This window comes from Armigeres subalbatus, chromosome 2 (assembly GCF_024139115.2).
Source record: "Armigeres subalbatus isolate Guangzhou_Male chromosome 2, GZ_Asu_2, whole genome shotgun sequence".
NCBI lineage: Eukaryota > Metazoa > Arthropoda > Insecta > Diptera > Culicidae > Armigeres > Armigeres subalbatus.
The window spans coordinates 70782931-70807170 of record NC_085140.1 but is presented as its reverse complement, the minus strand read 5'-3'; the positions used below and the strand labels follow the sequence as shown (position 1 = coordinate 70807170).

General features: G+C 41.4%; 1 protein-coding gene across 4 annotated transcripts in view; it reads right to left on the bottom strand.

The window, feature by feature from the left end:
- Positions 1–8011: 8011 nt before the first annotated feature.
- LOC134208960 (LON peptidase N-terminal domain and RING finger protein 1) overlaps positions 8012–24240 on the bottom strand; it is a 240212-nt gene continuing 223983 nt past the window's right edge. For all 4 annotated transcript variants that reach the window (XM_062684931.1, XM_062684933.1, XM_062684930.1 and 1 more), the window contains exons 4-6: positions 11111–11245; positions 9573–11048; positions 8012–9450 (exon numbers count right to left, since the gene is read on the bottom strand). In XM_062684931.1, the coding sequence (XP_062540915.1) occupies positions 9049–9450; positions 9573–11048; positions 11111–11245 (2013 nt within the window). In that variant the 3' untranslated portion in view covers positions 8012–9048. The remainder of the gene's footprint in view (positions 9451–9572; positions 11049–11110; positions 11246–24240) is intronic.

The window sequence follows — 24240 nt, the reverse complement described above, 5'->3', positions numbered from 1 at the left end:
ACAAAAATCTCTTCACAGTCCATCAGCTACACTGTGACATATCGCAATGATGATATTAAAATACCGTGCTTCTCCATCCATCCAAGCTTTGTTCAATGCAAATATGTCCCTTCATAATGTTAAGAAAATTATTTTTAAGAAAATTATTGAATGTTAAATAAATACCTTCTAAAAAAGGGTGAGTTCACAACGTGCAAGGAGCGTTCAACAATTATCCCCCTGTTTATGTTATCGAGTGAAAAATTAGTAGCATAACCATAGCCAGCCGCACTGTTGTCCTTCTGACTTGAGCTAAATGAAACTTGGGAGGATAAGAATGAACGCAATATAATGATGATTCATTTGAAAAATTTATTTCAACAATGTACCTAGGGTAAGACGGTATAATATGCCCCCCCTAAGGCAACTCCTCGATAACTTTTTACTTTTCAACGTAATTTATGCACACTTTGTGTTATTTGGTAGTCCAGGAAGTCGCAAATGCATTGCTCGTAAGTAGTCATATATAAATATTACAGATAACACGTAATAAAACTTATTTGAAAACTCGTAAAAAATGGATTTCAAAAAGTGCCTGGGCACCCACCTTAACCAAAGACGTTTCATACCCCTGCATTAGTATTTAATCAATCACATAATAAAAAGGTTACAAATTCTTATGTGCTTGACAGTAAAAAACCAACATAAGTCCATTTAAGCAGGTTGGAATTGCATTTCAATATTGTCCATACAATTTGGAAGCAACCCGGGCAGAAGGCATGAACAGAATAACAAAACATGATATGGACTTGATTGATATAAGAGATAAAAGAACAGCCAACAATATCAAAAATTTGCACCGAAATATCATTTCAATATCAAGATATGTTTTGGATAAGAACAAGCCGATAGCACATGATATTGATTACTTCTTACAAATAGCATAAGTTGATATCCTTATGATGTTTTAGGGCAAAATTTAGATATTTTCGTCTGATCTTTTATCTCTTATATCAATCATGTCCATATCTCATTTTGCTATCCTATCAAGATTTGATATTATTGAGCTATTTTCGTCTGCTCGGGAACTGATGCAAGCGCGCCGCGCTTGTGTCCAATTGGTAAGGGCATATTGTCCTGCCTACACTGGGGCGTTTTGACCAGTGAAACATAAAACCGTCTAAGACGAATTAAGTACTGTCCATTTAATTCCACCAGTTAATTAACTGGTGGAATTAAATGGACAGTACTTAATTCGTCTTAGACGGTTTAATACATTCCACTAAACGAGCTTAATATATTTTTCAGTGAAACATGTTTTTGGAAAACGTTACATTTTTGAAGATGGAAGCAATTTCATATTATATTAACCACTGAGAAAAGTTATTTTGTTGCCCAACTAAGTGTTCCAGTGCAAGTTTTGCGAACAGTATGCCAGCTTCGCTCCAGAATGTTAAACAAACAAACATTAAAAGTTACATCAAAACTGTGACTTTTTGTATTTTACAAATATTTTCATTATGTAATAGTGCTTTTCGGTTGTACCAAGGATGCAAAAGCTATCGACGGTTTGGTTCACGATGATTCGTACCTACCAGAATCTCGTTCTTTACTATAGGAGGAACAGTTGCATCATCATTGGCAAACACCAGCCACTACCCGGATGAAATTGGACAAGATCTTGCTGTGCAACACTCTACACGACATTTTTATTGTCGAAGCTAGTACCCTCGAACCTGAAAAGAATTTCTTGATTAGGGTTGCTGCACAGCACCGCTGAGCGCCAAAAGATCGCTTTGGATGTAGCCCTCATCGACCCTCAGTTTAGTCCCATAATAAAAGACTGCATCCCATCCAAGGATGTTGCCGATCATTTAGTAATTTGCGTTTGATCATTTGGTTTGGTCAATAACTCATTTCAAAAGCTGAATGTCAAAATGTGTTGTATGGTGAACTTCTAGTGCGAAGATTTTTCTACAACTCTGCCTAATGGTTCGTTGTTTGAATTCCACTAGTAACGGAGTTATAGCTATAGTATCAGTAACTTAGACAAAATGATAACAAAATTCCAATCATTTAGTTTGAGTTACTGCAACTAGCGCTATAACTCCGTTATTAGTTGAATTCTAACAACAAACCATTAGGCAGAGTTGTAGAAAAATCTTCGCACTAGAAGTTCACCATACAACACATTTTAAAATTCAGCTTCTGGAATGAGTTATTGAAAAAATAACTAAATGATCGAACGCAAATTACTAAATGATCGATAACATGCTTGATCCCATCCCGATGGAATGTGGTGGTTGAACCGTTATTGACTAGCACCACCTCGAGTTTTGCTAGGGCCTCTAGCCAATCCTGACAACTCTGTTTGATACAGTGCACATTCAAACCTCTCCACTGCTCAAGCATTGATGTCACCTTGCGATGACCACCGGTTTTCGACCCATGACGGTTGGTCGATAGGCTATCAACCATTTTGTGAATTGTGTTATTGGCAACCGTGATGGGGCATAGCAGCTACAATAGATTACCCCGTTGATATAGTTGAGGTACATGAAAAACCTCGTGGACCAGAACCGGCCCGTTGTGCTAATCGCCAATGTCCTAGATCCGTCCGCGACCCAGTTACCGTTGCTGGCAGGGACATGGTACGGAAATGAAAGAATAGCGACGTACATCTCTGACTCAGAGACGTTTCGCAGACCTGAGAAAATTACCATTCCACTCCGCAACTCTTACAAAGGTGGATACGATGCCTTACATTCCCATAATTTGTGACTAAATTCAACAGAAGCATAAGTACTAGAACGCTAGTGGCGCTGTAGTCATTTAAATTATTTTGCCGAATTATGCTTCAACAAGCTGCAATTGGTCATAATTTAGGCATCATGTTGTACTGCATGTTTGGTTTCATTGCCAACATCGGTTTGACACTTGTAGTACCTGTAGTTTGGCTGCCAGGTCAATGTACCTAACCTGAATGTTGGTCACGCGAACAGGAACGACATTAGCGATCTTATACTTTTAAATCAACTCTAGATTCGAAGCACCTAACAATTTTTTTAAGTGGAAGGTGGTTAAAATATACTTTCTGCGTTTATTGACTAGTCAGTCAACCTTCGGTTTTCTGACCGCTAGGACCTTTCTGGCGTTCACGACTGATAACTCGAACTAAGCTATCTGTGTACCAAAAAGCCCCTCTCTTAGTCTCTCAGAAGCCTGCTCAGCTTCATTGCCCCGCACTGCACCCGAACCGTCGAGCCCTAATAAAACACATGTTACACAAAGATTACTGCAACTTATATGTAACAATAATCAGTCACGATCAACTTGCTGCAACAAAATTCATTCGATATGTGCTGCTCGGGAAACGAGGTCCTCTGGGTCCATAACTTCTTCCAGCTGTTTACACTGGGGAGTTACTTCGGTGCTGAGGAACTTCACTTGACGAGACGAGCCAGCCTTGAGCTGAAAGTCTCACTAATGAAGTAAGCTATAGCGCTATCTTGTGCTCAACGCTGCAGTTCCAGGATCAGTTCATATGAAAGTGTGAAATGGTGTCAATTCCGCCCACATCGAACTTGTATTTCAATAGATATAAGCATATATTGGGATGCACTTCCTCTAGGGGTCCAAAATAGGACAGTTACCCTATTGTGTAGTATACATTGCATTTCTTTTTCATTCAAATAAGTACAATGGGAAACAATTGATATTTACACAGGATGAACATGTCTAGCAGAATCAAACCGTTTGACGTGTCAATCGATACAAGCCGATTGACTACAGAGTGGGAGGTCTGGAAGCATGACTTGGAATCATTTTTTGCGGCTCATCATATTGATTCACAGCGTGATAAACGTGCGCACTCTGCATACTTCGGAGGACCGGGCCTGCAAGAACTACTGCGACATCTCCCGGGGGTGGATAATGTGCCACACGTTACAGTCTATCCACCATTTTACGACGTAGCAGTTAAATGTCTGGATGGTTACTTTGAGCCCTTTCGTCGAAAGACCTACGCCACGTATTTCATCAAATCGCCCAAGCGAAAGAGGAACGTTTTGCTGACTTTGTAATACGTCTTCGGAAGCAAATTGCCAAATGCAGTTATGCTCCGACAGTTGTTGACGAATTGATCGCTGATAGCATTGCTCAAGGTTGTGCGTCGGAAGAGTTACGTTTTAAACTTCTTCAACGTGATAGAACCCTTGACGAGATCGTAGCATTGGGCACTAGCTTGGCCGAGTCGTCGGAGCAGTCAAGGAAGCTGCACTGTTCGCCGAATGCTGAATCCCAGGACATACACACGGTTATACAGCGTGATCGAAACCGTCCAACGAACACCAGGTACAATTTTGGTGATCCAAGCCGTGGTGCTCGTGGATATACATCGAACGATCGCTTTATATGCTATGGGTGCGGACGACGCGGACACACACAAAGGAGTAACGATTGTCAAGCGAAGCAAACTAAGTGCCCGAACTGCGGAAAAGAGGGCCATTGGGCAAAAAGGTGTTTTTCTCGTAATAACACACAGAAACGTCGCTACGATTCTTCAGCTCCTGAGCCTAGGGCCAAACGAATAAGAGCGGTTACAGAAGAATGCGAAAAGGAACAGGGAAAGGACTATATATTTTATGCTATGGGCAGAAATGTGTTTGTCTTCAAGGTAGGCGGCATTGAGATTCCAATGAACATTGATTCTGGGGCGGATGCAAACATCGTAACGAAAGTAGTTTGGGACCAGTTGAAAGAAGCCGGAGTGGATGCTCAACAAATTTCCAAGGACCTGGTTGCATACGCTTCAAACGAGCCTATGAAGATTTGTGGCATGTTTAGTACAACAATAGAAGCAGGATCCCACAAAACATTTGCCAAGTTTTATGTGGTGGAAAACGGCCAGCAGTGTATTTTGGGAGACCACACCGGCAAAAAGTTACACGTCCTCAAGATTGGTTTCAATGTCGACTCGATCGAAACAAAGTCAAAAAAGCCGTTTCCAAAATTCCGAGGCGTAATAATAGAAATTCCGATCGATGAAAAAAAGCTACCAATGCAATTGAGAAGAAGCTACGGGCTTTACTCGACCAGGACGTTGTTGAGCAAGTGAAGGGACCATCTCCATGGGTATCTCCTATGGTTCCAATAACTAAAGATTCGGGAGAAATTCGTTTGTGTATAGATATGCGACAGGCAAATCAGGCGGTCCTACGAGAAACCCACCCATTACCTCTCATGGACGAGTTGTTGGGATCAGTGAATGGGGCTCTGCGGTTTTCAAAAATCGACATTCGTGAGGCATACCACCAGATCGAAATCTCTGAGCGTTCCCGGCCGATAACAACGTTCATCACTAAGCATGGACTATTCAGATATAAGCGTCTCATGTTCGGCATAAGTTGCGCACCAGAACTGTTCCAGAAAGCAATGGAATCAATTTTGGCAGGCCTGGATGGGGTGATTATATATTTTGACGATATTGTTGTGTATGGCAGATCAAGGAATGAACATGATAAACGTTTAGCGGCGGTTCTTCAGCGATTGGCAGAATACGACGTTCTATTGAACAAAGAAAAGTGTGTATTAAATATCGAATCGCTGGAGTTTCTGGGACATGAACTCTCAGTAAAAGGAGTCAGACCAACAGAAAGCAGAATCGCTGCTATCCAAAGATTTCGAGAACCGACCAATGTGCCCGAGCTGCGTAGTTTCTTAGGTCTTATCTGTTATGTAGGCCGGTTTGTTCCACATCTGGCGTCAAGAACAGCACCACTGAGAGAACTACTTCGGTCAGACATACCATTCAAATGGACTTCAGTAGAAAGCAAGGCGTTCGAAGCAGTTAAAGAAATCTGTAAAATCGATTACTTGGGATTCTTTAATCCGAAGGATCGGGCAAAACTAATCACAGATGCTAGTCCATGTGGACTAGGGGCGGTTTTGCTCCAAGAGGACTCTCAAGGACGAACAAGGATCATTGCTTTTGCTAGTAAGCCTCTAACTGACCTAGAAAAAAATACTTCCAGACAGAGCGTGAAGCCTTATCCCTGGTATGGGGCGTCGACAAATTTAAACTATACCTACAAGGGAAACAATTCACGTTGTTAACGGATTGTAAAGCTCTTAAATTCTTATTTAGTCCCAAATCGAAGCCCTGTGCGAGAATCGAGCGTTGGGTTTTACAGCTTCAAGCGTATAAATATGACGCAGAACACATTCCGGGATCGGCCAATATTGCTGATGCACTTTCTCGTCTATCGATTATAAGCACCACGGCTAAACCATTCGACGAATCAGACGAATCAGTGGAGAAGTATATCCAGAGTATTGTCGAAAACGCACTACCCATTGCTATAACACAGGCGGAAATTGTGCAGGAAACACTGAAAGACCAATCTCATCAAGAAACCCTACAAGCCCTACGTCTTAAATCCGAAATTCCAAATCAATTCAAACCATACGAGAATGATTTGTGTGTGGCAGACGGTGTTTTGTTACGTTATACCTCAACGCTCCGTGACGGGGTTTTGACACTGGCCCATGAAGCGCACCCGGGAATAGCCGCGATGAAACGACGTTTAAGGCAAAAAGTTTGGTGGCCATCGATGGACAAACAAGCAGAAGAGTGTGTTAAACGCTGCAAAGAATGCATCCTAGTGTCTTTCCTCGGGCCTCCCCAACCACTTCAACATACAAGAATGCCCGAAAAGCCATGGAGCGACATTGCCATAGACTTCATGGGACCATTGCCGTCGGGACATAACCTATTGGTTATGGTGGACTACTTCAGTCGTTTCACTGAAGTAGTCGTTATGACACAGATAACAGCTAGTCGTACCGTGCAAGTTTTGCATGAAACATTCTGTAGATTTGGAGTTCCGGAATCTATTAGAGCTGACAACGTACCTCAGTTCGTAAGCGGAGAGTTGTGTTCATACTGTAAGAAATGGGGAATCGAAGTACGTAGCACAACACCATTTTGGCCTCAAGCCAATGGTGAGGTGGAGCCAGCAAATAAAACCATATTAAAACATCTTAAAATCATCCAGGAAACAAGAAGAAAAGATTGGATCTGGTATTTGAGAACATTTCTACTAATGTACAATTCAACGACTCATGCAACCACTGACTGGTGTTGCACCCTCGACGCGTGTTACGCGACAAATTGCCCACATTCAAGGAAAACCAAACCTATCTAAATGAGGAAATTCAGGATCGTGATTGGACCCGAAAGCTCGAAGGTGCCAAATACACTAACAATCGTAGGAATGCTAAACTGTCTGAACTGAAAGTGGGAGATAGGATCGTCGCAAAGAGAGTGATCAAGGAAAACAAACTCTCCTCGACGTTTATGCCAGAAGAATTCGAAGTCACTGACATATCGGGATCCGATGCAACTCTACGATCCACTCAATAGAATCGCGTCGTTCATCGAAACATATGTCACCTCAAACCAGTTTAAACATCGCCAGAGGATACCCAGGAAGCACCAGCTACGTTTAACGGTGATGAAAATGCTATTACTGAAGGAATATCGATAGATGTAACAAAATCGCAGCCCACGATGGTACTTACGAATCGACCGTTCTACCCGTAAACCAGCTTATTTGGATGAGTACCTGACTGAGAAAGTTTAACACGATAGAGTTTGGGGAGGATGTCGGGTTCAGTGCTAGTCGAATAGGCCTTTTAGCTAGCAAGAGGATTATTGGCAACACGGTATCAAGAAGATAGGTAGTGCAGAAGAAGAGACCGTTGTGCGCGAACATATGTAAGTGAGCGGATACGAAAATACCGGAAATACAGGACGTTATAATATGCTATAAACACCGTGTCTGATTTATTGTGTCTCTCAAATCCTACACTGTCGACTGGCTAAATAGCGAGAATGTGTTTCATTATGTACTCTCTCTTTCTTTGATTAACCCAACATCAAACTTACCTTCAGTTTATCATTAACACTGCCCCAAAAAGACGGAGAATAATTGATTATCGGATAAAATAAATGCCACTAACACCAACAGCATTGAAAAAGGACCCCAGAAAGAACCGTGGGGCGGCGGAATACAGATCGATTCACGTTTATTCAAATTTTACAATGTCACATAGCTTGGCCTTAACGTTTAGAAAGAGTTCTCACTGATTTCACATTATAGTCCTGGCGTTTCTTCCCGTTCGCTTCCTTCTGCGCTCTTCCCAATGTGTACAGAACATGACTTATTTACTTTTTAGGAATAGCTCTATTATCTGGCGATGATGGTTTTCGATTGTTGCCCTTACTAGCATAAGAATAAGAAACAGGAATACGGATAGAAACTCCTAGTTTAAAGATTAATAGCTTTTGTCTTGATTAAGGATTCCGAATTAAAGCTTGGATTGAATTCAATTAGAAAGATATTCTTACGAATTAGAGGGTTTTCAAAATGGTTTTGGTTTAAGATTAAAAATCACACATGGCTTAAGAGGATGTAGAATTGGTTTCTTTTAACGAAATAGATGAATGTGTTTTTTTTTCCTTTAGCCTAACACACGACGAACAAATGGGACCGGTCCCGGATTTGTCCTTTTCGCAATCTTATTTCTCGCTGTCCAGCACTTTGTCTCTGATCTCTTTCATACTTCTTGCTTCGCACTGCTTGCCTATTTTAGTAGTTGTTTTATAATATTTGCTTGTTTTCTTTTAACTCCGTCTTAGGAAAAAAGTGTCAAAGGGAAGGATTTTGTTTTAACTATCATTTGATCTATGGCGTTTTGTTTGTTGGTTATACATTTTTTTGCTACTGCTTCTTGATCCACAAATGTTCTAACACACACATCTTACTTGGGTGTGCATCATTTCTAATTAAAGTGCTTGCTTTTGGATGTGTTTTTATTGTACAATCTAAAAGAGAAGAGAACCATTTAGTTGCATTTGCTTCCACTGTGTTGCTGCGTTTTAGATTTATTAGTAGGATTGGATTGATTTTGCTTCTGTATCGTGTGTCGTTTTTCTCTGGGAGATGGGACTTGCGGAAACCGTCACACATCTATAATCAAGTTATTTTGGTTGGTGTTGCTTCGCCTTTAAAGCAGATAGTCGGCCGCTTCCGCTGCGGATTGGCTGAGATGATGATCCCCGGAACTGCTCCTATCGCTATCGTGATGATGATGGTGGTGGTGGTGGTGCACGTGGTCATGATCATGGTGGTGATGGTGATGCGTTGAGGTAGTTCTTTCTCGTATGCAACAATCAATTGCTTGGCATTGTTGTTGATTGTGGTGCGAATGCTGCTGTTGTTGCTGTTGCTGATGAACGGTGGCAGACGATTGGATGCCATCGCAGCAACCCGCCGGAGGAGGCGATGCCGGTGCGGCTGGAACAACGCAAACGGAGCGTTTCCGTTTCTGCTGAGCGGACTCCAAGTTCAGCGTTTTATCGATGGCTCGAAGTCGCTTTTCCAGGCTTGTGGCGGACAGGATGCCGACCTAAAAAGAGAGGAAAATTATTTAGCATTATTTATTTTTTGAAATTAACAACTGAGTTTTGATAACGATTTCACTATCACTGGTGGTCCAAAACAGAACCCCATTCAATTCCTTGCACTCACCTTCAAAGGCTGACTCAACGGTAGAATTGCAATAATCCACCATGCCCACGCCGGGCCATCTACCACATCTTCCCAGTTCTCCTCCAGGTCCGGCATTTTGCCAAAGCTCTTGAAAATCTCAAACTTGATGTTGTCCGGCAAGCTGTCGTGCCACCCGATGGCCTTCAGCAAGACCTTCTCGTGCAGTTCCCGAATTAAATGCACTTTCTCATCTTCGACGCCGGCACCACCTCCACTGGCACCGTCCACAATCTTGTCATCTTCGATGAACTCCACGTTGGCCGTGTCGTAGCCATCCTTCTCGTGCCGGGCCACGACCCGGAAACGTCTCGCTCCCACCGTCGACAAAATCGAGCATCCATCGCCGAGCTGCACACAGTCCCGGATGTCCAGCATGGTTCCATACTCGACGTACCGCTGGCGCCCGTTCTGCTGCGGAAATGCGATCCCAAACTGTCGTTCACCGCTTTCGATCGCCCTCCGGACCATTAACCGGTAGCGGGGCTCGTATACAAACAGCGGACATGGCACCGAGGGAAATGCAGTGGTGCAGATAAACACCGGCACCGTCGGTTCCCTGTCCAGCTCCTGCCGTTGGCGTTTTTCGTACGCATCCGGAATAAATCGCTGCATGGCCTCCTCGACAAACTGCGTTACCTTACGTTTAGATAATGAGATCAGGGTAGGATTGGTGGCAGCCAGCAGGGCGAGGCTATTACCATTGTTGGTACCGTTGTTGCTGCTGCTCGCCAAATGATGACGGAACTGTTCGATCAGAGGGGCCATGCATAGCGGACACGACGAGGAGTAATCCATGCACCGATCGAGACACACCCAACAGTAGGTGTGTCCGCAGGGGGTCACCACCGGACGCCACAGAGTCCGACAGCACAGCACACAGTCAAAATCGGACGCCTCAATTTGACTCGGGTGAACGTTTAACCGCACTGGGTTTCCTTCGGCCCACCGAACGGCCTCCAGCTCATTGATCATTCGGTCAACGAACGATCGCAGCTTCGAGCTGTGCCTTGGAATGATTGAAGTCTGCTGTTGATGCTGCTGCTGTTGTTGCTGTAGCTGCTGCCTAAGGTACTTCTGCTCCTTGCCGGCACCCAACGGCACATCCATCCGCGGGTTGAAGATGTTCAGATTGTACGCCGAAAGTGATTTCCGCCGGTGGTGGGGCGGGTTCATGGCTTGCCGGTAGAACTCGTCGTCCATTTCGTCGAAAAAACGGGACCGAAAGTAGTACTCCTCGTCGCCGCAGTCGGAATGGTCCTCATCGAAGTCGCTGGTCCGCAAACTAAGGAACTGCTTTTTCGCTTTGTGCTTATGGGCGGATGGGATTCGATGGCGCCGCCGCTTGCGGGAACTCAGCAGCGAGTAGGGCCCGCTGAAGAAGTGCGAGAGGGGGTCCAGCACCGGTGCGGGGAGTTCCGGCTCCGACCGAACCGTGGCGAGTAGTTTTTGAAGGTCCTGAAATTGGGAGGAGCGAGATTAGTGAAGGGCTGAGCAACGACGCGAGTTCCGGTGATTACCTTTGCCAGATCCTCTTTTATTCCGTTGGCCACACACATGGACTGTTTGTCCAGGAAAATCGAAATGCAGTGCGAGATTATGGCTTGTTCCGATTTGCCCAAGGCGGACAGCGCTAGGGCCCGGTGATAGTGTGCCTGAAATGGAGAAAGGAATAAGATGGAAAAAACCATTATTAGTGATTGATGTGGAAACTCTATATAAACATGATTTAAAGAGCTGAGTAAAAATAAAGATTGCAATTTTACCGTACATAACAGTTTTCAGTGTTAGTGATCGCTCTGCGAATCGCAAAAACTCTTAATGATAAGATTGATGAAATTAATCAGCATTTCTCACACAACTTCGGTCTAAATAGGATTCGTTGCAGTCTGCGTATATGCCAACAATCTACGTCTTACTCTTACTGACTCGACTCCTCAGCTAACCAATGGTTGATCTAGGTTAAAACCTTCAAAAATATTAAATTCCCAGGTTTCGAAAACATCTTAAGGAGGAAGTAAAATTGGCAACCAACAACCACGTGTTTCAAGTGAGTGTTTGTGCTACCGCTCGGTATTGCGCGGTATTGAAAATAGACAAACGACACATTGCCGATGGTGATTCGATCGGAAACCTCTTTCCATTGTCCAATTGTTTCCTGAGCCTTAAGCTTGAAACTCAGCCACATCCGTCTGATGAAATAACATGCTGCTCTTGCTTTTCAACGTTGCAGACCACTGATCCAAGTTTAAAACTGAAATCCTAGTTTGGCGTTACGTAATTTGTGGAAAGCCCCAAAGCGATCATGTGTCGCTCAAAGCACGCTAAAGCCCATCCAAGAATCTACGACAACAGCAACGTCAACGGATACGAGCGGTACGCCGTCCCAATCCAGTCGTTTGGCTTACCCAAACCAGACGGGAGTAGGATCAGTTGATTCCTTTCTGGCTTACGCCGATACGGATCTGAGCACCGAGGTGTCAACCCCCACATGGCATCACTGCATCCGCAAAGATAACCATGGGATCAAGAAGGTGACTACTCCAGCTGGGATCGACGGCATAAGGGAGCCCAAGTAACATTTTAAGTTTTATAACGCTTTTGAAGACTATAATTTACTCTACCAGAGTGTTATAAAACCAGAATAAAATCAAAATGTTACTAGGGGGTCCTCTAGCAACACAATCCAGGTATTTTTGGTTGCAGCAACTCAAATGTGACTAAATTTGATCGTATTAAGGTCACAGAAACTTTTGTGCAACATGTGTGCTATTTGGGCCAGTAAACATGCATAGAGCTAACATACCCAACAAAGCAGCGGAGACAAGGAGGGGTTTGGTGAGGTCTCCATTCAACGCATCGAAGAAGAACACGAGATGCAGAGAAGCTGTCGAAAGGAGCGTTGACGGACTACGGTGCGCCAATACCGGGTATGCAGCAGCACAATGCGGTGGAGATTGGGGTCGAGCGGCGTCCTGTCGAGCATACCGTCGTCGTGGAGCAACTCGATGACATTACCGACTTCAGCAATTGACGGGGTAATATTACGAAAGACCTGAACCTGCTGGAGCATCGCAGAAACAGGAAGTGCTAGCAGCTAGGCTGATAGACCGCACATAGACTACACACTTTTCCTTCATAGTCTCACGACAATGGTACAGGAGGCGTTGAAATTTTCTCTCAGTGGTAGAGTGGCAGAACAAGGATAGACAAGGGAACCAGGTTCTCATTCAGGAATAAGCGCTACCCACAGAATGCCAAAAAGACGTTGGAAAAGCGAAGACAAGGAGAGCAGGCACAAAAATTGCATGTCTTCAACTTGTGTTCAATTCCAGGTCATCCAAGAATTCCAAGAACAGGCCTTAAGGTCAATACGCGTAATGAAAGATCTGTTAGCTCCATTTAGATATGCAACATGCTCTTAGAGATCATTAGAATCAAAATTGAATATGAATTGAAAACGTTTTCCATTCCAGGCCGCTAAAGAATCCCAAGAATTGGAATACAGACCTTAAGGTCAATATCCATAACGAAAGATCTATTTGCTCCCTTAATAAGTTGAGCATGCTTTTAGTGATTCTTGTTTAACGCTCATCCAATTTTTTACGGATCACAGAGAACATGAATCATATTTGGAAAGGTCTAATAACCAGTGGCGTGTAGTCCAAGCAGCGCCATAGCGTGCAGTTGGCCATGTTGGCCGCCAACGGCGCCAGTCCTTAGGGGCGCGCCAAAATCAAGAATTGCCCTATAAGAGATAGATCAATTCTATTAGTTGACAGGGTGATTAATAACAAATCCCTAGGGCATACACACATATTTTTTTATTCCAAAGCAATATATCGGATGGTTCGTCCAAGTTTTGACTTTGGTTTCTTTATGACTTCCAGAACCGGTTGCAAGCAGCCAGTTGAATAAGAAAAATACAAAACTAAGAGGATTGATTCCCATATTGCGCATAACGGATAATTTACATATTTGGCCATCCGAGTTTTTACAAGGAAGTAATGTTAAGGTTTTTGTGTAAATTTATAATAAATTTGCTCGTTTCATTCTGAAAAAAAAAACACTATTTAGTCTGAAAAGCAGATCAATACGGTAATTTTACGCAAAGAAATTTCCGATACCTGCGAACCAAACATTTGTACGAGTGCAGTGGAGGACACAGGCGTGTCCGTTGAATATTCGATAGGTAGTGATAAAAGATATTTTAGTTACTAGATAAAGATTGTCGCTTCGGTTCCCTTTGTTCTGCTGTCCGGAACATGTTGGGTACCATGCTGTCAAATAGTATGGATTTTCCTTCTTTGACATTTGGCTCCCCTATCCTCGCCAGCAAAAGATGTTCCGGACAGCGACAATCTTTATCTGGTAACTAAAATATCTTTTGTAGTGATAATTTAAATTTGACTTTTTTCACCGAAACTTATCAGAATTGAACACTTCAAACGAGGGTGCATAATTGAAATGTTGGCACCTATTTAACGGCTTTGCTAAATAGGAACATCTGCATTGAGGGTCAACCGTGCCTGCGCTCGTCTATGGAATCTGTAGTGTCTATAGTTCCGACCAAAATTTTTTTATGTACAGGTTATCCGACTTCGTCAGTAGATGGGAATAACCAGCGCGGGGGAGGGGGGTGGGTGGCATACATTTTCAGTGCAAAACGTAAACAAACGAGCATAAATTCCATACAAAAATCCAAGATGGTTGAGTTGGGGATATTGACAAGTTGGATAACCTGTATATAAAAAAAATCTTGGTTTCGACCACTCCAGAGCCCAACAAAACATAATAGTGCCGTCAAAACCACTGCGGGACTTACTCTGGAGAGGGATTGTTTTGGATCCAAATTGGTTAATGCAATTCCGACCCTCAACCAACCGGGGACTGGATTTTAAATCTAGTAGTCCGTGATCCACGAGAAAAAAAAATTTCATCTATACCGTGGATAATCAAATTTCGGTCGCTTCAATTCGTATGGAAAATGTTCTGAAATACTTCATCGAAATGTATATCGAATGAATAGGTATTCGAACATAGGTTACAGGTGCTTACATAAAAAGAATTTTAATTCAATTGGTGGTTTTGAACTCTTCTTTCCTCGTCAATTTTTGTCATAAAACTCTGAAGCAAGGATGTTAACAATCATTCAGTACTTTGCGTTCGATCATTTAGTAGTTTGTCAATAACACATTCCAGAATCTGAATTTCAAAATATGTTTTATGGTGGACTTCTAGTGCAAAAGTTTTTCTACTACTCTGCCTATGGTTCGCTGTTTGAAGTCCACTAGTAACGGAGTTATAGTTATAGTTTCAGTAACTTAGACTAAATGATAACAAAATTCCAATCATTTAGTTTAAGTTACTGCAACTAGCGCTCTAACTCCGTTATTAGTTGAATTCTAATAACGAACCATTAGGCAAAGTTGTAGAAAAACCTCCGCACTAGAAGTCCACCATACAACATATTTTGAAATTCAGCTTCTGGACTGTGTTATTGACAAACTACTAAATGATCGAACGCAAATTACTGTGTATGATACGAATTTTTAGACTATTGAGAAATTCGTTGCTAACAGTTCACTTTTCCTCAATCACAGTAACCTGGCATAGATATAAGAAGAAGAACGATTGCCAAAATACTGAAATTGTGATATACTCTGTCTAATCCAGCTCTATCCTGATATATTATCGAAAGGACCATGAACATGACCAACAGGGAGTAGATCTATTTGGGCAACACATCTATCCCAAATTTCGATCCCCGAAGGTCACATTTCAACGGAAGTACTGGCTGTGAGGTACAAATTTATCGCATTTGATTGAGATGTGACTAATTAGAAAATGATGGGGCAGTAACCTAAGTATATGTTGTCCATACTTCAAACCAGTGTTGTCTTAGTATTTCCTAAGCGTCGCCTTTTCTCAATAAAAGTCAAATTCAAGTCTAAATACAACTAAAATATGTTCGTGCTAATATTCTTTTTATTCAAATTCAATTTAAGCACATTGGTTTTCACTGAAGAGTTTTTCTTAAGAAGTCAGTCTGGCTTTTAGACTCCGACCACTGCATTCCGACGCCAGCAACTGCATTGTTCCTGATTACCTGATTGCTTTCGCTTCTTTCGTTCTTGTAGCAACATTGAAATTCACGGATGTCTATCCAGTGCAGGTTGTGGGGATAACGCATTTTAATAACCGGGAGGAACTTTATACGGCTTTCTTATGAATGATTTTTCATCCTCCTGGGTTGAGATAACTGTACCTAGTGAATAGTTCTTGAAGGTAAAGTTGATGCTTCGCTCTTACAAAAGTTATAAATAAATTAGCTGATACTCAGAATAGAGTCGAGTGACAAGTAGAAATAAACAAAACAAATCCTGAAAATCGATTATTAATCGAAGTATGCTTACGGTTTTAGGTAAATGTTGAAACGCAAGACAACTAGGGTAAGACACCCAGAAATCACCCTCCCCCCAGTTTTCGCCCACCCATTTTAAAATCTTCATTTCTCGTAAACTAGTTGTTGAAAACAGTTACAGTTAAGGTTTTTCCATACAAGCATCAATCAATCATGAAAAAACCTGAACTTTAACTGTTTCCAACAACTAGTTTTCGAGAAATGAAGATTTTAAAAAAGGTGGGCGAAAACTGGGGGGAGGGCGATTTCTGGGTGTCTTACCCTACTGCGTTTCTTCAGTTTATAAGATTGCCTTCTTATGAGTTTACTTTTGGATGCCAATAATATCTTAAATTGTTTTTACGGCACCTGATGTAGACATAATTTTGACCATAATAGCCCCAGGGTAGCCAATAATCAGATCACTCAGCTGGTCAATCGGATACCATCAGATCTGGTGGGCCGCAAGTCAGTAGCGGTTGGTCATCAGCGAATGTATAGGCCACACAGGTTGGGGTTGCCACTGTTCTAACCAAAAAGGGCATTCGCGCTGGACATCGAGCTGAGCACCGACAGCTTTCGAGGTATAATACCGTACCGCAAATTGGAGTGGAATCGATAATCTACGTAACGTACTGCAGCCCAAGTCTGGTTTGATACAGCATAGGAAGCGAGGTTAGGAAATCCGGGGAAAGACTCTTACAAATCGACCGAATCCCGACCATGGCGTTAAAGGCAGCCATTATTTAAGAAAAATCCGGACATGTTCAGGCCAGTCATGCAGAGGTGCCTGGACGAGCGAACATTCCCGGATAGATGAAGAGACAGAGTTCGATCTTGTTGCCGAAACCTGGCTAGCCATCAGCAGACCCCTCGACATACATACCAATCTGTCTGATAGACACCGTAGAGAAGCTGACTCGTAGTTGAATCACCGTGAAAGGGTATTGGTTCTTTTAAATGGCTTTTCTCGGTGAAAATTTTGTCACCGAAAAAATAAATTATGACAACAAAAAGAGGGATACTACTAGAAAAATAATTCTGAACAGATTGCCTCCGTACTTGGAGGCTGTGGGAGGGTTGTAAGCGCGAATCCAGCTTTCCACGGTCGCCATAATGGCGGCTACTATAAATTAATTTGACAGTACTTGCTTCTGACGTCTATTGACCAATTGTTTATTTACTGGTGGCTGCGAGGAAAAGTTTTCTTCAAATGGTTTTCTCGTTAATTTCTAAATTATTCTTTCCTTTTTCAGGACATTTCTCGCGCTTAGTTTCATAGGGGCGTAACTGTATTGATTTTATATTTTGTTAATAACTCAATTGTTTCAAAAGCTTCAACCGTGATTATTGATTCTGGTGCAAGATACAATCATCCTTTATCACACCAAACCATTAAATCAACGACAAACTAGCGCAATTCGGCACAATAATAAAAGGAAAACATCGACGAAGAGAAATCGATCAATACAGTTACGCCCCTATGAAACTAAGCGCGGGATTTTATAGTATCTAATGAATAGAAATACTAGAATAAGAGATCGGCGAAGACGCCATCTTGTTTCCAATCGAACCGTCAAAAGCGGTTCCATTTCGACTTGTTTACTTTTTGCACCCATAAGAAGCAAGCAAAAAGTTCAAGTGCTGCCAGAATTATTTTCACGATTTCATGCATTTTCATACGTTGCCATTTCGACAGTTTTTCACTCCGCCGGTCTCTGATTATAGGGTTGCTACTAATGAATTATTGAGGAAGATTTTGGACATCCCCGATATTTTAAGGAACTACAGGGTGTTTACAAATTATCCGTACAGATTTTGATGGTTTACTTCTACAAAGCAAAAACAGATAATAATGGACTAAAACAGCAGCTATACTGCTTTCCAGGCTGCTATAAATTATTTTGGCATCAACTGCTTCCGACGCCGAACTTATTCCGACATTCCGATGTTGAGCCGTATCTCAGCAACCGTTTCAAGATGTTTTTAGGGCACTGCACGGACTGCTTTGTCTCTTTTTCGCTGCAAAGAAATTAGAAAACAACAAGGCCAGTAAACGTCAAAACTTATGAGGAACGAAAGAGAAAGAGATGTTTCCGTGTATTGCCCTATTTACTGAATGCAGAAAAAACTATCTACAATCTAAAAGGTCAATGTCTGTGTATCTAATATGAAAATTTTGTACTTTTTGTACTTCGCAAAGAAACATGAAACTTATACAATTGACGAATATTTACGATCTCAATATTGTTAATATGTGTTGCGAAGATGCCGAGCACTCAATCTGCACGCTAAAATAACAGGACATGAACATATAGTTTATAAGTGTTGTTCCGAATTGGATTATAGATGCTCCGGAAACCATCCAACAATTGTTCGGTCGATCAATATATGATTACAAAGTATGGAATAATTGGTATAAACAACGTGTCATTTTAGTATATACTTATACTCTGTAAGAATCATATGGAAATGGAATCATATTTAAAGTTTTAAATAGCTCATGTCAGGATTTTTTTAAGCGTTTCTGTCTCAAAAGCTGTCATATTCTTACGTAATTATTTACACTGTGACTAAATCACATTCATTGTGTTAAAAAAAGACACATTACATATTCACGCAATTAATTAGCTAGCCGCATTTGCTTAGCAAAACTTGGTATTCTTGCTGATATTCCATAATTATAATTTTTAAATCATAAACTATTTAGATTCTCTAGTGTGCTTAAGGATGTTTTATTGTTCCCCATCTTTTTCGAGACATTTTAAAAAAATTTGATATTTAGCTACCAACTTTCAATGAATTCATTGTGTTTCGTTTCTACATACATACAGGTAACATTTTATTGGAAATCATCTACTAAAGTCCATTTTTGAGATTAATTTTTTCATTTTTTTGTACAAATATGTTACTGTAGCCGATTTCTTGATCACCGATATTCCTCCATCCATTTGTATACTGTAATAGCCCTACTGTTTGCGAGCGTGCTCAATCTGTGTACTGTAAATTTTGAATTATTTAGAAATCCTAGAGACTCGGGATTGGCATCTGTTTTGAAGCTCTTGAGACCTAAAAGTTTAAATTTTGTATTAAATAAAGTAGAACGGCACCAACACTTTTTTAATTGCAGTTCACTTTTTCGATGCCATCAGTAAAAAACAAAGTAAATGGTTGCTGGGATACCACTCGGCGTGTAAATTAGTTAGGCATCGGAAGCAGTTACTGTCAGAATTATTTATGCTAGCCGCAATTATGGTTAGTGTGGAAAGCTGGATAAGTCTGCTTTTGGTCCATATTAGGCGTCATTAAGTCAAGTCAAGTGGTGGTACTCCCGCTGTCGGGGAACTTTTCGTCGAAGTAAGATAGATCCACCACCGGGGATTATAATCATTATAATCGTTTGTGAGTAAGCTGGGAGCTAGTTGATTCAATGGCACTGTAATGTAATCGGTAATAAGAGTAGGCTAAAATCACCGTCGGAAACTAGTTCGAGTAGTTCACCAGGATAGAACGTACCGATGTCAGGTGGGGCGTCGAAGTGGCATCTTCTGCGGAGAATCGATTACGGCTTCTAGGCATTTACTCCGATCTGTAGTCGAGAATATAGTTGGCTTTGAAGACGACGTGGAAGTCGACTGTACGGCAAAGCAAAATTCAGAAGACAGTGGTAGTTAGTTTGAACGACGAAGATCGCTTCAATCTCTGATTGGATACACGAGGGGATTGAATTCAGGCTCGTGATTGTAAAAGGCCACGATCTGGCGATGACTTTGGCAACGGGCGGTGCTGCTAGCAAGAGTTTTTTGGAAACAGACTGGATTCCGAACATCCTATTTAACGCTGACTGAACGGTTTGGCAAGTAAGATCTAAACCAGGCCATACTCTTCGAAAATGCTCCAAGTCTCCAGTTTGGCAAGGAGAATTCCGTTGTCAACTGTGTCGAACGCCGCCTTTAATTCCATGTATGCAGCATCGACCTGCCAACCTAGGGCCATGCTTCGCAAGCAAGAAGAAGTAAACTGCATCAAATACAGAGCGCTTCGGGTAGAAGTCGTGCTGGTCTTTGTCGATGTAGTTTTTGTAATAGGCAATCGTTTACTATTATTCCAAACAACTTAGTTGGACTGAGAGCAGTAAGAGAAGTAATGCCTCGATAGTTTGCAATATCACCTTTGCCTCTTTCATCATAAAGGAAAATTCGGGAACTCACCTCGCTGAATAGCATTGCTAATGGGTGGCTTTGAACGTCAATGCATAGTTTCAGCATAGATGCGGGCATTCCATAGGGATCTGAAGCGAACTAAAGCTACAAATTCTGCGTTCTATCATGTGGGGAGACGTATTTTTGAAGGAAACGATGATTTCGAGTTTTCGTTCTTTTAGGTAAAATTCTAATTTGGGGAAATCTTGTTTTCAAGCAAATGTTAATTTCGAAGGAATATTATTTCAGAATAAAATATATTTTCGAGGAAATATTATATTTGGGAAAAGATTACTATCAAGAAAATGGTATTTTTTTAGAAAACGCTATTTTCTTTTATTTTATGTGTTCATAAAATTCTCGCCTTGTGTTTAATAAATTTCGTATAGAGAAAATGACGGCTTTAACATGTTTTGTTCTATTATTGTCAGGGGGTTTTTTACACCCAACTAGCGGATGGCAGATTTTAATACAGTTCTGCATAAGAACCTTACAGAAACTGTATAATAATTAGGCATATACAATTTTTGGAAGATTTTAATACAATCGTTGTATTGAAATTATACAGATTTGTATTATTTTAATACAATTTCTGTATAAAAATCTTACAGATTTGTATATGCCACGTTTTCATACAATAATTGTAAGATCTGTTTTTTGGGTGTATAGCCAATCAATTATGGTCAAATTTGGCCTAAACATTCTTTGCATATCAAAGAATATTGTATTTCATTAAATTTGGTCAACAAAAACCGCTCGACAATAATAAAACGTCATTTCCCGTACCAATTTGGTGCCATAGATGCAATAATTTAAAGAGGAGATAAGTAGCTATAATTTGTCACAAATCAACGCGTTACGTGAGAAACTTCTTTCTGTTTTCCTACGGAGATGGGCCGACAGCAGGAAGGACCTGAGATGAGGAAACTAACTACGCATTTCTGGAACTTTTACGTCGTTTATTTACGTTACGCTGCCGACGATGCCACCCGTGTTCGACGTCAAGAAAGCGCCGGTTTCTTGATGGAGGAGTGGAATTGGAACTCTAATGAAATACTTGAGGACGTGCTTCTAATGTTTTTCTAATTATGGTATGATTCTCAAAATCCGCAGATCGTTCATTTGCTTGAGCCCATATGTGAACCAGGAACATACACTTTCCGGTTAGCTACCGTTTCCAACAAATTGACGGGTTGAAAAAAACTTTTCGGCTGGAAGCAACTGAGCTTAAATCCTTGATTTTCTGAGCTGGGTGTAACGGAACGAGAGCATTGTTTCGGCTAAGCCAACACCGGAGAATATGATCTGATGCTCTGGTACCAAAATGCCTTCATCAACAATTTGTGATAACTAGCTCTAATAATTCACAGTTTTGGATTTAAATCTTCCGGGACACGCTTGGTTCTGGATCGTTCTCGCAATACAGCCCTTTTTGTGAACAACAAGCGAGCTATTTTCGTCCCGATGCAAGGTTAAAGACAAGGCTGGATGAGTACCAAAGTTAGTAGCCACATTGACCGGCTGCTCAGTGTTCTTGTAAACGCTTTGTTTAAACTTTGGGTGCTAATGGGTTGAGCAACAAGCATTTACAGTCCTCTACATTGGCCGGATCGCAAGAGAAAATGCGAAGCAAATATATGCACTATGTAAATAAATGTACGTAGCCAACCTTCACCTTATGTCAAGCCCAGGATCTGCAAGAAAGAAAAATTCTCAGTAATGGAATTGAAATCAAAACAACCGAGCAAAAAACATTGGCATTGCAGATTTGATTTCTGTATTCCGCATACAAACTATATGCAATGCAAAAAACCGCGTGGAATAGATTTCATTGAAGAATCAGTTACGCCCATCCCAATTAAATCGACACAGACTCAAATTAAAGTCGTTTGCCGTTCCTTCTTGGAATGGAAATGGAACAATCTAATACAGGATTAAACATCACTATTCCAATTCCGCCTATAAGCAACATCTTCCGATGATTCGTTCCATTTTATTCAATAACATATTTTATTTATTCGAAGCCGCATAATGCACCTCTTTCTTAACCGGGTAGGATACATCCACAACGTTACCAATTTTAAACAAGCGCCAGCCGGCAGTAGCCCAGCCGTTAAGCGGATGAAGAAAAACAGACGTGACGCGTGAGAGAATTTCCTTCTACCGACCGGCCCCGTCAAACGTGACCCGGCGGAAACGTGGCGGCTTTCCAGCACTGGGTGGCTCGTCCGTTGATGCTCTGACAACGGAGTGCGTGATGTAACACCAGCACCACACTCGAACGACCGGGAACCGGCGCGATGATGATTTCATAATTTCAGTATCACAAGGACGTAACTTTTCCTTCGAAAAATAAATTTCATAATTTTTGCGCTTTATGTTTATCATTTTTCGTATACTAATTTGGTGCCAACATTTTAACAATTTAAAGAGTAAATGTGTGGCTTCGGTCTAACAAAAACACACGAGATATGTGAGAAGCTCCCTTCTGTTGTTTTTTGAAAGGACGGGAAAACAACAGAGGATACTAACAGCAAAATCGTTTCGTAACAGCGCAATCATCGGACGTCATGTACTATCGATTCGATGAGGTAACGTTCAATGAAGCCATGTTGTGGTTGCTGTACTGAGCCCCCCCAGCTAATAGTCCTGTGAACATTTCCACATTCGAAGCTCTTACGTTCCGACACTACAAAGCGCTCAGCTGTCAGTGGCAGGATAATCATTCGTTCGCTCACGGGGGAAAATGGAAGCAACATGTCAGCTGCTTCATGCATACAGTCAAACAATGTATGCAGGAGGTGTGAATTTCTAATGGGGTTGGTGTGATAATGACTGGTTGTGGTTCGATTGAAGTCAGATCAAAAGACTCGACTGTGATCGAGTGATCAAACACTCTTAGGCTCTGTCTCATTTGGAGAATTAAACTTAAAAGTGACAGTTCGAAAATTAGCAAATAACCCAGTCATAAGAATGGTTGGTGCTACCCAGCAATTCCAATAAGACATCGATGCAAAATGATTCGATATCTGTCAAAAGTAATCTTGCTCTGCGAGCAGGGTTATTTGATAATTATTGAAATGTCACTTTTAAGTTTAATTTCAGTTTAATTCTCCAAATGAGACAGAGCCTTAATAATTATTTCAGTTGGAGCGTTCCGAACGAGATTCCATCAGACGGATTGTTGAATCGGGTTTTCACTACTGCGTGAAGGAATGGAAATGTAAAATGAGTTTAGGTTTATGATTTTTTCCAATGGAAATTTCAACAGAAAACATTCTGTCGTACACATCTCAATTGTAATAATCATTAGCTCTCCATAAATCAACGATCCGAGCGTACACGTGCGCTAAAAATGACTTTCACAGCTCGAGATATCTTCCACAGCCAGTTGAATAAACAACAATTTTTGGCTGCAGTAAATCATCCAGCAATCATTTATCTTATTCGTTCATCGGAAACTGTGTCTGTCTGTGGGGGAAAATGCATGAACCCTCACGTCCAACCATTTGTCAATCTATTAGAGAGGAGAATCTCACCGGATCTGGCGTCGTCGATACGAACGTGTGCTCTATTTTCGTGAAATGCGACGCTTTTCGACCTAACAACAGAATTCGGAGAACCGCACAATCAGGACAGTGATCAGGGTGTTCGTTCGATCTTCAATCAATTCTTATTAAATTATAATCGAATGCTATAATACTTTCTCTATTATACTGCAAAACTTATCAGACTCAGTTTTATTCATTTCCGTTGAAAATTCTAATGAACCTCTGTTAGAAATTCGAATGAATTTCCGTTGGAAACTCGAATGAATTTCCGTTGGAAACTCGAATGAATTTCAGTTGGAAATTCTGATGCATTTACTTTGGAAATTCGAATGAATTTCCGTTGAATTGAATGAATTTCCGTTGAAATTGAATGAATTTCCGTTGAAATTGAATGAATTTCCGTTGGAAATTCGAATGAATTTCCGTTGAAATTCGAATGAATTTCCGTTGAAATTGAATGAATTTCCGTTGGAAATTCGAATGAATTTCCGTTG